General features: G+C 49.4%; 1 protein-coding gene across 11 annotated transcripts in view; it reads left to right on the forward strand.

The window, feature by feature from the left end:
• The window catches only part of LOC135915696 (uncharacterized), a 293473-nt gene that overhangs the window by 121985 nt on the left and 156425 nt on the right, over positions 1 to 15063 (forward strand). For all 11 annotated transcript variants that reach the window (XR_011509490.1, XM_070528622.1, XM_070528621.1 and 8 more), the window contains 2 exons: positions 754 to 867; positions 6831 to 7019. Coding sequence is in view for 10 of the 11 variants with exons in the window: in XM_070528622.1 (XP_070384723.1) it covers positions 754 to 867; positions 6831 to 7019 (303 nt within the window). In the remaining variant the exon portion in view is untranslated. The remainder of the gene's footprint in view (positions 1 to 753; positions 868 to 6830; positions 7020 to 15063) is intronic.

The raw sequence follows: 15063 nt of genomic DNA on the forward strand, positions 1-15063 counted from the left end.
CGCTGCAAGAGCATTTAAATAGCATATACACCGTACACAAACTATTCATATACACATCTACTCATATAATATCAAACATGTACATATAAACTGAAGAGAAGTAAACAAAAGGAAGGGTAAGATAATGGTGGAAAAAATAGAGGTTGCTCATGGCTCCACAAAATTCGACCCTGTATCTCAACACAGTGTTGAGCCACACTATCCAAACACCCTCAGAGAGGTGTTTTAAGTGACATGAATATACTACTATCTACATTGCCCGTGTCAGGGAGGCCGTGCTTGATTTGCCAGCAGTTCAGTGGACTCTTGAGAAGGACATGGCATGGGTAAAACAGGTAAGACCTGAGGCAGAGGCTTTCATAAGTGATGCTAGGATATTGAGGCATGTTACCAGTGCAAATTGAATGAGACAGCACAAGTGGGTAAAGGAACCACGAATTCTGGTCTGGACTGCAGATGATGTTGGCCTTATGCACGAATATAGCAAGCAGAAACCACACCAAACTGTGTACATTGGTGTCTTGTGGTCTGACATAGTTTTTCCTTGAGATACCGTACCCGAGTTTGCCGTGCCATGTCTGTCCTCACCTTTGTTGCCCTGGTAAATGTTTCACAACTTTAGCTTCTTCATTACTGCTGAGCAAATGACAGCAAACAGTCTTGAGGGCTTTGTCTAGTGCTGCCATCTGGTGGCTCAGGGAGTTACTGCCTTGGCCCGCTTTCATGAATGCCGTGCTTTTTTGCTGCTTTCAGCATATGCAGGAGGATCAGGCTGTGGACGATGATGAGGATGTCCTGCAGGGTATCAAACCCTTGGAGGACGAGGATAATTTCACCTATGCAGCATCCAAGAGCTTTGCCCGCAAGGTGAGGCTGGCGCGCCATGCTTATGTGTGTTAAAAATACAGTAGAACCTCGTTGATACTTTCCCATTACGTATGTTTTCCAGACACCAACATTCAGCAATTGAGAACACAAAAATGATCCAATAGAATTACGCGAATTTTTTACAGGTTGATACGTTCCCTGAAGAGCTATATTTTTTTTTGCCACCAACTGCCAGTGCGTCGACAAACTGTGATTGTCGTATGATACGTTTTCCGGTCGCGAGATCCCATATAAACAAGAAAATGCGTGAGGTGCACACGATCGAGAACAGTATATAGTGTGATGCGCAAGACCCGCGACAAGCGAGCCCAAGACCCGCGACGAGGAGCCACGGTTCTCGGGGGCCAGGCGCGGGATCGACGGTAGCTGACTGAGTGACGAACAGGTGGCGTGAGTGCGGAGAGGACAGCGGCGCGAGCATGCGAGCGTGCAGGGAGAGTGTGGCAGAATTGAGAACTCGGAGTGTGGTGTGTAGTTGTGTGGGCGGAAGGTTGGCGTTCGGGAAATAAAGCGGTAGTTCGGGACCACGTGTGGCGTGTCGTCGATCGTGACAATAGCTACCTGCGGCAGCAGCTTCACTGCAATACTTGCCCTCCCATCTCGCGTAAAAACACGGGTCCACTCACTTTCTTATTTCGGTACCAGCAAATTTTCTCCGGGGTCGTTGCTTGTGGCAGTTTCAGCTATCACCACCAATCTGATTGTGATAAGCATCTTCGCCTATCTGTTTCCCAACACTTAATGCCATCGGAAGCGTAGCGAATGCTTTTAACAGGCGATAACAGAGACACGCCACCGTTCCCTGCTGCAAATTGCAATCGTATACATGTTCCGGCTGCTAGATCCCTTGTGAACAAGAAAAGGCATCAGGCTCGCGTGATTGAGAACGGTATTGACCTTTTCGCGGAGCAGGTTGTTCTAGAGAAACAAGATGGCGCTTTTGGCAGTGTGCCGCACGTGGCCTTAGCGATAGCGCATGAATACGAAACCCTTACCTCTTCTACCTTGCTTCTGTGCAATCATCTGTTGGAAATGCAACTGAGTTTTCGCTAATGTACTGCGCTCTAATCGTGCTGCAAATTGTGGAGTGCTGGATTGAAGATGTGCGCAGTAGTTGGCTGCGAAAATAGTGACTGGTGCATTAAGGAATGGAATGAATCTGTGTGACCAAGATCTGTGCGACCTACCTACATTAGGACAGCATGTGTCACCGGCCCTTCGCAATGCATGAGTTTCCCCGAGAATAAGACTTCACTCATCCGCCATTGTTGTATCACTAACGTCCTAAGAAATGACTTCAACCCCAGAATGTCGGCAAGAGTGAGTACTGCTCGTTAAACAGTGTCAGACGGAGTAGTGCCGCTTGCAGTCATAGTAAGTTTTGCATACGTTATCTACACACATCTACTCCAACTGGAATGCCAAATTACTCATGCCTACTCTGTCAGCAATGTCAAAAATAAGTGAATGGGCGCACACTTGAATACATGGGCACTTTATGTGCACAATACATGGACTACACCGCCAGAACATGAATGGTCGAAGCTGAATGTTTCGCCACAGTCTACTACAGTAAGCGAATGACTAGCGATAATACATCTAAGCCATGAGGCATTGCAATGCGCAGAAGAACTACCGTATTTATTCGAATCTAGGCCGATAGTTTTTTTCAAATAATCATATTCCAAACTTTAGGGTTGGCTTAGATTTGAGGATTTTAATAAACGTGCCAGTTTTTTATTGAAACTGCTAAATATGGTGCATAGTTAGCGCCACTTGGAAAAGTCAGCATCGCAGCCGCTACTAGCCGTGCCAGTAGCCAACGAGGTTGGCTACTGGCACGTGCAGTAGCCAGCGAGGTTGCCATTTTGACCTGTGTCGTGTCGGCCATATCGGCGTGCGGTGTGGCGTTATGGCGATGGCACCAAGCAGGAGATGCCACTACAGTGCCGCTTTCAAGGGAAAAGTTGTGATAGCTACCGAGGCATCGTCGAACCTTCAAGCCGGGCGGGACTTCGGTGTCGCTGAGAAAAACATCCGTCGTTGGAGGGGACAACGACAACAGCTTTCTGCATGCGTTGCAACGAGGATGGCATTTAGCGGACCAAAGAAAGGCCGTCACCACGAAGTGGAGACAGTTTTGGCCGACTGTGTTCGCACGCAGAGAACAGCTGCCCTTCCAGTGACAACAGAAGTGCTCCAAGCGAAAGCTAGGGAACTTTCGAGGGAGTGAGGCCTAACGCCATAGGATTTCAAAGCGAGCTAGGGCTGGCTTCAGAAATTTATGAAGCGCTTCGGCTTCAGCCTCCGACGTCACACTTCAATCACCCAGAAGCTGCCAAGCTTTTCAGCGCTACGTGCTGCGAAAGAGAGAAGCGGCAGGCTACAACCTTGGGCAAATCGGCAACGCCGACCAGACAGCTGTGTATTTTGATATGCCAGTGGCGTACACCGTGAATGCAAAGGGTGCCAAGGAGGTCAAGGTGCGCTCTGCGGCCTACGAGAAGCAGTGCACAACTGTGATGCTGTGCTGCACAGCAACGACGACATTCAATGAGCTCTGCACGTTCAGGTTCAATAACTGCTGTTTGCATTTTGTGAACGCTGTCCTCACTTTTTTTGTTTGGCCTACATTCGAGGCAATATATTTTTTTGTTGTTGGCTTCGTTAGAATCGGGGTTGGCCTAGATTCGAGTAAATACGGTACGTTTCAAGCCTTGTGCGCAGTAAGAACAAATCTATGCGAATTGTGCATACCCACGAGCGATTAGGCATAAGATAATCAAATAGTGACCGCCCCAAGGAACGTTGCTGAATCAGAAACGTGACAAGCCGCTGTATCAATGTATTTGCCAAATAAAGAATGAAGAGCAAAACACGTTGATCCTGATTCAATTCATAAGCAGAAATTTTGGATAGCTTGAAACACATATTTAGCCCTGCTTTTAGAACAAGCTCCATGTATGCTGTACGTTGCTCATGCCATTTGGACATAGCTTAATCAGCTTCTAAAGTGGTTTTGCATGTTCTGTGAAGCTGTGGCCAAAGCTTCTAGTCGTCCACCCAGTCACCATCTACGATATCTCCTGAAACTGGTTTACTAAGCCGCACCGGCAATATACACATCCATCGTAAACACAGAGGCAGCTGGGTTAAGATTGTGTGGCAACGGCGTCCAGGAGCCCTTTTGACAAAGCACTCGTTCCTTGCTGTCGACTCTTATCGTGGGCACTTGACCGACAACATGAAAGCTGCGCTCGTCCAAGCGAACACTGACCCCCACTGTCATACTGGGTGCAGAGAGCATAATGAGAGCAACCCCAAGAGAGCTCGAGTGTTTTTTGGTTTAGCTAGTAGCAGTTGATGCATGATTAACAACATGGCATCTTGTGTGGACAAGCCTGATCTGAAACAAATCATATTGTACGGTAGGGTGTCATTGTCCTCCACATATTTCGTTAACCTGTTCAGTATGACATGCTCCTTTGTCTTCCCTAGACATGATGTTAACGAAATTGGCCACAGATTATCCAAGTTGAGTTGCTTGCCCTGCTTTGGTATTAAGATAGTACTCGCCCTCCTCCATTCTTCTGGATATACCCCATCTTTCCATAGTTCATTAATGTATGTGGTCAGATATTTTATTGATTCGTTGTCCAAATTCTTAAGCAATCTGTTAGAGATGCCATTCGGGACAGCTGCTGACCTACTATTCAGATCATTCAGTGCCGTGCATACCTCACTTTCGGTGAATTCCTGATCTATATATTTGCATTCTACCCCTAAGTAATCGGGATAACTCACATCCTGATCGTCTTTCCTGAGGGGCAAGTATTTAGTAGCCAATCGCTGCATTATGCTCTCTGCGCTTGCTGTCTGACTTTCCTGGTGTACTAGTTTCGCCACTGCCGTACGTCTGTTCGATTTAGTGCCTTTTTCGTTGAGCAGATGCCTGAGCAGACTCCAATCGCCTCCACGTTTTATCCTTCCGTCTACACAATTACACACCTCATCCCATTTTTGTTTCTGCAAATATCGTGCGTGTTCCTCTATATTCTTATTGAGCTGAGCAATTCCTTTCCTAAGTCTCCTGTTTAAGCGTTTTAATTTCCAACTTTGTAAAATCGATTGCTTGGCTTCGATCAAATGCGCCAATCTACAATCAATTTGTTCGACCTCATCCTCTGTCTCTATTGGCCTCGAGCTCCACCACTGGATAAGCTGGCACCACCATCGGCGTGACGTGCTAGGAGGGATCACGTGGACATAGCGGCCGCATCGGCTGCTTTGGGCGCGCTGAAGCGAGCTGAAAACGAGTATAAATTCCCTCGTACGCTACGGTCCTCATTTAGTGGCGAAATTTTCGCGCTTCGAGTGTCTCCTTTACAACGCTTGAAAGCACTACAGTAGGTAACAGCTGCCTTTGAAGGCGCGCAACATGGTAGGCTACTGCTCGGTGCCGCAGGGCCGGACGCACGTAATGGAGGCCGGTGTCAGCCTTATTCACACGTAGCCGCAGGACAAGAAGCTGCATGAAGCTTGGCACGCGAAACATAAAACCGGCAAACAGTCATCGGCTACAACTCGGGTATGCAGCAAGCACAGACGCGAGGAAGATTTCTGCTACGGCGCCCGGTCTGCGATGTTCTGAAAACGCGCACTGAGACGCTCGCCCGAGTCCGCTGCCCGACTAATGTCATGACGGTTTAGTCTATGAACTTGTCGATGCTATAGATACTGGCAAGTTCAGTGGAGTGGAAAGGCAGCGGTAAGAAGCACATTTAAAAAAAGCATGGCATATGGTCATGTTTGTGTTATGAATTAATGCACTGGATTACAAAAAAGGAGCAGCGGGAAATTGCACGGTGAGAACACCGATAAACATACAGTGCGACGCAACTCGAGAAATAGTATTGAAAGGTCAAAGAATTTAGAAGAAAAAAAAGATTGAATCGTCGCGTCGGCACATCACAGTCCCCGTAGGTGTCGAAGTCTCTACAATGAAATTATTTTTGAACAGCTCTGATAGCTCCCACACAACAATGGTTGCTTGTATACTGTCAAATGCTCATATTCTGCGGCCTAAAGCTCATGGCACGGTGCGAAAACGCGCACGCGGAGAAAGCGACACAGTGCGCGGACAAGCATGCAGACGCGCAGTCGGTCGCTGCGAATCTGCGCGATCGCTGCATTGAGGCTTCGTTCTATTACACTCCATTTAGTTATACAAACACAATAAGAACATATTTCACATAGTTTGCTGCCAGCGTTTACGTACCTTTCACGCAAGAAGCCGGTTCGGGAGACTCCATCGCGGCTACCGCGCGCAGTGGCGTTCGCTGTACATATTCGGTAAAGAGATAGCGTCTTTAAACGATTGTATGTGTTCAGTTTGCCCAAGAATATTATTTAGACAGTAAGAAACTTCTCTCGTTTCGAAAGTACTTACAGAAATGTCCGGGAGAGCTCGCGCATGGTGTTTTCAGTGAGCGCTGACAGCAAAACCTATGAGGAGCGCGCCACGTGATCCCTCATACTATGCCAGCGAGGCGCTTCCGATAGATGGCGACTCCGTAACTCCTCGCCGCCACTAGCCTTAGTTGCTGCATTCAAGTCGTCCCTAAGCTGAGCAACGCACTCTTGTAGTCTGATGTGCCCCTTTCTATCCGTGTCTGCTCTGTCTTTTCTGATTTTTCTAAAGTGATCCCAGTCTATGTAAGTGAAATGCTTTACCTCCACCCCCGTCGTTTCCACCATTATGTGTAGTACTATATAATGGTCGCTTCCTAGGTAATCAGCTTGGTTCCCTCCATTGGAGAAAGGAAAGGGTGCCAGTGCACATTTATGGACACAACTCTCACACCATGTCTCTTAGGGTTTTTAGAGAACTTAAGAAGAACCTGCAAAACATGTGGTGCTTCGAATTTTCGCGGGTGCTGCAGGTGACCTCGACCCCCTGCGCGACGGACCGCACGGTGCCCCAGGTGGGCGAGGACTTCATGGTGGGCGGTCTGACTGCACTTGTCCAGGGGGTGGCCATCTGTGAACCCTCTCCACGTGCCTCCTCAACAGCATTTGCACAGCCGTGCCTGGTGGAGCCTCTTCTGCAGCCACTGCAGCAGGTGCCGCAGGTATGTGCAGTGCACTTATACAGCCAACCTCAAAAGTTCATGTGCCGTAGGGTCTGATGAAACAGAGAATTTATGAGCCGTTTGTTACCATAGCCAAGAAAATGTTAAAATACAATAAAAACTTGTTAATATGTGCCCACTTCATAAGCAATTCCAGATTAAATATAGTCGCGATAAATCCTCCTCCCTGTCGCCATTGAACCTAATGTATTGACTGACCCCTTAAGCTTTCTTTCTTTCTTTCTTTATTGATTTATTTAAGACAATGAACAGATTGTCTTAGGGGACACGGCTAAAGGCAATACATTTGCCTGACTAGGCCGTGCCACCCGTACATTGGCAGCAACATGGCAGTGGCAGGCTTTCAGGAGATCACACATGAAATTAAAGTAGTACACATTTTCAACACTTGAGTACACAATTCGCATAAGAAGGAAGAAAAAAAAAAGGTTAAAGTTTATACAGTTTTCTAATCAATTGAAGCACAGCAATGACAGGAAAAAAAAATGTATGTACGAAATTTTCCATACTTGTAGCTGAAAGGTTAAAGTTAAGCTGTAGTTGCTTAACGCATGCCCAATGGTTAGTGTGTAGTATTTACTTCATTTTGTGGTGCATACAAGCATGGAATTGGCAAAATTTTGTGCACGCAGAGAATAGATAATTGTGGATTATGGATGTTTCCTGGACTGCAGTCGCCACCAAAAGTGATGTCGAAACATGGTAGGCATAATGTGTTTTCTGCTTTAATAGCTCCTAGCACTTCCATGTTGTCGTCATGAAGGATGACGTGGATGATCGCCCTGCCGTACACAACGTGGCTAGTGTGTTGACCGTAATGAGGGCCATTTGCTCAGAAATAGGGCTTGATGGAGAAACTGGTTGTGGCCTTGCTGTGTTTGAGGATGCCGTCATCGCTGAAAGGCCGCCATGGTGGCAAGTGAAACTTGCAGTTCTTTTGCTGCCTGTTCGCATATAAAATGTGTTTTTGTGTGTGTTTGCATGAGAAGTAACACTTTTTTTGGCTGGTGCTCATAGATGCTCATCTGCCATTGTCAGTTAATTAGTACACGACTTAGTGCATTCCTGATCCAAGTTCCCTGCAAACTACATATTACTGAGGTTTTACTGTGCTATCTTGTTTGCATATACAGTCGAAACCGACTATATCAACCCCATTTACATCGAACTATTTTGTACATCGAACAATTTCTGAGCAGAGCATAGTTGCTATGACTATAGATATAGCAAAAATTACGCTTACATTGAACAAAAATAGCAGTGACTCCCAATATATCTAACGTCAAGCAGCGCAAAAGTGCCCCCAGAAGTTGGCTTTCCCTCGTGGCAGCGAGGAAACCTGGCGGCATGGCTCCATCCACTCGCTCTGCCTACCGTGGCCGTGCCGCGGCGTGCGAGTCGTGGACACCCCCCTGCAAAAAATGATCCTGGCCCACCCGCAGTGCTTGCTTAGACAGCCAATCAGAGGCTCTTGTGCCCTTGTCGCGCAGTATGGTCAAAGTGCGAGTGGTCTCGCTGCTTTTCTAGTTCATTGTGTTGTGCCTTGTAGGCCTTCTCCTGCTTGTGCTGCTGTGATGGCTAGCACGAAGTGAAAAAATGTGCCTTTTGCCGTGAAGCTCGAAATCGTTGGTGGAGTCAAACGCGGTGAGAAGTTGGATGTTGCCACAGCATGTACAATTCCGAGGAGCGCTCTCAGCACGATCTTCAAGAAAGACTAAGATGAAGATTAGGGCTAAAGCGCACAAACTCGTGACCCGGTGCCGTGACCCGGTGCCCGTGGTGCCCGACACATACCCACAGCGACGGTGAGGTGGTTGTGTGCAAGTGGTTCATCTGAAGTTGCTTCAGACGTGCCGGCTTCCATGTGCCCGCTGGTGGCTCTGAAAATTCTGATGAGTGCAACGAAGCCGTTGCCGGTGTCGCCGAAGCTTGGAGCAAGCTCTCAGAATTTCCGCAAGCCGCTGATGGATGAAAGGTCGACGAATTTGTGTGTGCAGATAATAGTGTTGCGACCATAGGAGAGCTCGAAAACGAAAACTACATTGCGGACATTGTATGGAGCACAAGTGATAGTGGGCACAATGAGGAAAGCAACGACGATCCTTTGCTGACATATTAGAACAGGGTGTCTACCAACCGGCAAAACCGGGAAAACCGGGAATTCTCAGGGAATTCGCGTAGTCTGGAAAAAGTCAGGGAGAACTCAGGGAATTTGGGCCTCTATCAGGGAAAATTAGCGGCAATTTTATTGAAAGGGTCGAAAGTCGCGGTAATGCTGGCTCGAGTAGCAGACAGGAATCGTAATGAATCGTCTTTGACGCCCTGTCGTTGGCAGGAGGAGTTGCCAGTGTACAGTCAACAAGCGACTTTCCGGATTTCCAATAATTTGGACGACTTCGCGGCGCCACCTCGTACACCATAGCGTCAACGTATCAGAACGTGTGAAATTTCCGACGCAAGAACTCTTTGCCGTCCGATTTTCCGGACGTTTTGCCGCGACCGCAGGTCCGAAACGGCATTAATCAAAGGCACCACCGCTGCCGGCTTGATTACTTCGCCGCCTCGAACCGGCACTCTCGCACGCAGATCCGCTGGAACCCGTTGCCACCACTGCAGCAACGCTAGGCCTAGCTGCTTCGACGTTCGCTATGAAGCTTCTTGCCAGTGGGTGCCAAACTTTTTATTGAAAGAATTCGCTGCTGTCAGCAATGGCACGGACTCCACCTTTGTGGTCCTCGCGATTGGCTTAGAAACCTGGAAAACACGGTGCGTTGCATAATGCCGGTTCGTGAAAGTCAGCTTCGCCTTGTTGTGCCATTACCACAAGCCCGGATTCCGAATCTGCAAGATGCGGAATCTATCCTGCGAGCGCCCTAATTCTCCCTTCACAAGTCAAGATGCTGAGCCGTCAGGCAGCGGTGTCCTGCTGCGGGAGAAGCCTCGGCGAGCCGCATGTTTGGACGTGTCAGCGTGTGCCACACAGCCCGGCGCCGCACCTCCCTTTGCCTGGAGGTCACCGCGCGCGCGAACTTTGAACCGGGTGGCCAGCGCGGTCGCTGGTTGGACCCCTCGGACGACCGTCGTGTGCTGACTTTGTATTGGGCCGTTTGAGTGACTATGGTTCTCGGGGATTATAAAGCGGCGAGGAGGCCGCCTCGAAAACAGCATCCGCCGACCCACCGGGAGAGAGTGTCGCTCCCGACTGGGGTGAGATGTGTCACGCGTTTTCGCCAGACGCCGTCGTGCGGGAACAGTCGCGTTTGTGTGAGCTCCAGTGCCGGCCCCAGTGCCGATCCGATCTTGTCCTGTACAATGACCTGTATATAATGTATAAAAACCCTTTCGTTATTCTCATCGACGCCTGGCTCGGAGTCTTCGCTACCAACGCTCTGTCACGAAACGGGTGACGAGCGCTACGGGACCACAAAATCGTAATAGTGGTGCAGCGGTGCAAAGTTCGTAACACTGGCGGCACCGGTTGGGTGTCGTAACACTGGTGGCAGCGGTGGGATGTCGTAACACTGGCGGCACCGGTTGGGTGTCGTAACACTGGATGGCAGCTACGGGATTGACCGGCATCAGCTACCTCGGCGCGGTGAGTGCCTGAAGTTTACCCCAAACACCAGACTTTCTCTGACACAGGTTATAGTAGCTTAGGGAAGGATTTGGTGTTGCATTGTGATAACCTTGTGTGTTTCAAGCCTAGTAAGAGTGTTTTGAAAACCAGGGGATGCTGAGGGGGTGTACAGGGCAGTGTGTGATATACTTGCATATGTCTTACTAGTAGTGTTATAGTAGCGTACGGCAGGTATATTCAAAAAGGGTAAACAGCAGGAGGACAGTGTGAACGATGGAGAAGTACAAGGTGAAGGAACTTCTCGAAATTTGTGAGGAGTTGGGCTCAACCAAAAGAAAGAATGCGATCCTTGAGGTCATGAGGACTGGGGACGTAACGGCTGAGGAAGCCGCTGAGGCCTGGGCGGATATCAATGAACGTCGGGAAAGGGAGGAGAAGGAACGTTGCGAGCAGGAAAGGAGAGAAAAGGAACTTCGCGAGGAGGAAAAGGAGGAAAGGAGAGAGAGGGAGCGACGTGAGCACGAGCTTAAAATGAAAGAGTTGGAGATCCGAAATAACTCGCCGGCGCCTAGTCTCACTTCTAATGTTCCAAGAATACGCGATCAACTTCCACCCTTTGTCGTCGGAGAGGATATGGCCAAATACCTCGTGAAATTTGAGCACGTGTGCGAACGGAATAGCATTGAGCGATCCATTTGGGCACAGAATCTGTTAGCGTTGCTTCCTGGGGAGGCATCAGACGTAATCACTTGCTTATCGAAAGAGGCGTTTGAGAGCTACAGTGGTGTGAAGGAAGCGCTACTGCGGAAGTACAAATTGTCGCCCGAAGCTTTCCGGCAGAGGTTCCGGTATGCAAAAAAGGGCAAGGAGTCGAATGTTGACTTCGCGTTTCGTCTAAAAGCCGACCTGGTGGAATGGCTGAAGGGCGAAGAGGTTTACGACGACCGCAACAAAATTGTCGAATGCATCGCGTTGGAGCAGTTCTACCGTTGCATTGATGAGGATGTCCGGCTCTGGCTGCAAGATAGGCTAAAGGAGGTTAAGCTAAACAAGGCAGCAGAGTTAGCGGAAGAGTATTACACCCGCCGCAGCTTGCACAGCAAGGCAGTGCGCATAGAAAAAGCAGATAGAAGAGATGGGTTTTACGGGAAGCCCGACGAACGGAAGGAAATCACGCGTCTCGAGTTTCGGGAAGACGAGTCCCTTCCCAAAGAAACTGTAAGGGAAGGACAGAATGCATCTCAGAATGATCACGATGGTCCGAAACAGCGAAACGAAATGACGCGTTCTTTTGAAAAACGGAAACCGTTAACCTGCTACAATTGCAAAAAGCAAGGGCACATCGCTGCAAGCTGCCCAGAGAGAATTGCTTTTGCAACGATACAGGAAACTCACAAAAACATACGTCTATTGGAGCCCTATGTGCAGGAAATTAAGGTAAACGGCAAGAAGTGCCGAGCACTGCGGGACTCTGCAGCAACTATGGACGTTGTTCACCCGTCTTTCGTCTCCTCGAGTGATTTTATGGGAGAGTGCGTTAGGATACGGCAAGTGGCCGAGAAGGAGAGTGTCTGTTTACCGATCGCAACGGTTATCATTGAAGGAGAGTTTGGAAAACTTAACACCGAAGCCGCTGTGTCAGCCGCCCTCCCGGAGCAATTTTCCTACCTGTTCTCAAATACCTCGGAGCAGCTGCTGAGGGATCAGGGCAAATCATTCTTTGCCGACGTGGCGTACATGGCCCCCACGCGATCCAAAGCGCGCCCGCTGTCGAGGGAACTTGACTTAGCGTCGGTGAGCGAAAGGCAGTGCGGCACACGGACTGATCAGGGTAACTTGAGTGGCGAGCAGTCACGGGAGAGGCAGAGCTCGGAGGCTGGCCTAGACGAGCGGGTCCTGGAAGTGAGTGGGAGTGACGCATACAGTGCTAGCCGCGATATAGACGCGACGCCGCAATTAGGCGACGCGGGCTCCACACTCGCTCCGGTTTCCGCCAGCCGGCAGGAGCAGGCTGCAGTTGAAAGAGAAAGTCTGATTCGCGAGCAACAGGAAGACTGTTCATTAGCCGATCTGAGGAAGAGCGTCAAACGGGGAGTGAAAAAAAAGAGGGTTTCATTTGGCAAAGAATCTGGCTTATTGTACCGCCGCTACACGGATAAGCAGGGTCGCAAATATAAGCAGCTTCGGATTCCGCGAAAATATCGCCGGGAAAAATGAATGACCTCATTTGCTTCCTCAGTGGTATGTTTTCGGTCCAAGTGATTTCAAGGGGACCATTCCATTTGTAATTATTATTGCTGATTAATAATTGTTTATTGTCTATTTTGGTGTGTTGTTAATTTGAAAACTGATTGTTTGAGCCTTGTGTGCTAGATCGTACACCTGCCTCTTGTTGCAGCGGGAGCAAAAGGGGATAGCGATTTAGTTAGGTTGATTTGAATTATGGCTTTGTCTGGTGTTTGACGGGAGACAGAGGGCACTTGTTCGTGTTGGGTTTTGCCTTTTGCCGGTCAGTTTTGCAAACTGCAGAACGACCAAGCGGGACCAGTGGCGAGAAGCAAGGTCTTAGGAACGACCCGAGCGGAGCTGGTCAAGGTGCCTTGGCGACGATGCGGTGAGCAGAGCTCCTGTCCTGGCGAGTCGGACCTGGGCACGTGAAGTTACCTGGCGTCCCGACACTGGACGTGAACTTGGACGAGCCTGACGAACGTGCGCGCCCGGCATCCGAGCCACGTGGAGGCAGCTCGTCTTCCCGGCGCCTTATCTGAGGGCGGGGATGCTGTTGTGCCATTACCACAAGCCCGGATTCCGAATCTGCAAGATGCGGAATCTATCCTGCGAGCGCCCTAATTCTCCCTTCACAAGTCAAGATGCTGAGCCGTCAGGCAGCGGTGTCCTGCTGCGGGAGAAGCCTCGGCGAGCCGCATGTTTGGACGTGTCAGCGTGTGCCAGACAGCCCGGCGCCGCACCTCCCTTTGCCTGGAGGTCACCGCGCGCGCGAACTTTGAACCGGGTGGCCAGCGCGGTCGCTGGTTGGACCCCTCGGACGACCGTCGTGTGCTGACTTTGTATTGGGCCGTTTGAGTGACAATGGTTCTCGGGGATTATAAAGCGGCGAGGAGGCCGCCTCGAAAACAGCATCCGCCGACCCACCGGGAGAGAGTGTCGCTCCCGACTGGGGTGAGATGTGTCACGCGTTTTCACCAGACGCCGTCGTGCGGGAACAGTCGCGTTTGTGTGAGCTCTCGGCCCCAGTGCCGATCCGATCTTGTCCTGTACAATGACCTGTATATAATGTATAAAAACCCTTTCGTTATTCTCATCGACGCCTGGCTCGGAGTCTTCGCTACCAACGCTCTGTCACGAAACGGGTGACGAGCGCTACGGGACCACAAAGTCGTAATAGTGGTGCAGCGGTGCAAAGTTCGTAACACTGGCGGCACCGGTTGGGTGTCGTAACACTGGTGGCAGCGGTGGGATGTCGTAACACTGGCGGCACCGGTTGGGTGTCGTAACAGCCTCTGTACAGAAATGTTACTCGGTAAAGCTTACGGAAAAGTATTGCAGTGAAGCATAACAAGCGTGGGAAGGGGCTATTGCCACGGAATACAGTATGTATATCTTAATTATGCACGTGGGCACCTGGCATTTCCTGTCACAGTACGAGCACAGGTATGCCTGATATGTGCACCGACAGGCCTTCAGAGCGTTTTCGAACGTGCCTGTGGCGGTTTGAACCCCTAAGGGCAGTAAATGGCACGCATTTATTTTTTTCTAACTGGCCGATTTTTCGGACGTTCTTGCAGCCCCTAGGGAGCTCGAAAAATCGGTCGTGGACTGTGCAACTGATCAAGCTGCTTCAAATGGTCCTTGGGGCGAACGAGTGGCGGAAGGCGGACAAGAACAGAAGTGACCTATGCATTGAGGAATAAACAAGAAAGGAAGCTTGTTGCCGCCATTTTGAAAGAGCTTGAGCTCAAAAAATAAAGTTTTGGCTGATGCCGAGATGCAGGTGTCCCTCATCCAAACCAAAATACACCCTTTGAAGCAGTGCAACACAACACTCGGGCGTCGTGCGTGGGCTGAGAGTATGTCAGGACTGATGAGGTTGACTTACGAGCTGTTGAGAGAGAATCTCAATTGTGACAGAGTTCAGGCCTCATCCCACTGAGGTTGCTATCAGTTGATAGAAATAGCTCATATTAGAAAATATTTGCCTTTGTATGCATCTCCTTTTTATTCGTATTTGATAATGTCCGACCCTATTTGCAATTGTTTTCGAAGACACTTTATTTGCTGTGCATTTTAGTAACCCCTTCCTTCTATTATCTTTTTGAATAACATCAACACTGCTCCTTAGTATTCAAATTGGATTAAGTAGCTTTTTTTTTCATGTGCTTACTAGAGAGTGACAGCATCAGGCGATATGGTTTCAGCCCGTGTTGA

The sequence above is a fragment of the Dermacentor albipictus genome, unplaced genomic scaffold, assembly GCF_038994185.2.
Source record: "Dermacentor albipictus isolate Rhodes 1998 colony unplaced genomic scaffold, USDA_Dalb.pri_finalv2 scaffold_13, whole genome shotgun sequence".
Classification (NCBI taxonomy): Eukaryota; Metazoa; Arthropoda; class Arachnida; order Ixodida; family Ixodidae; genus Dermacentor; species Dermacentor albipictus.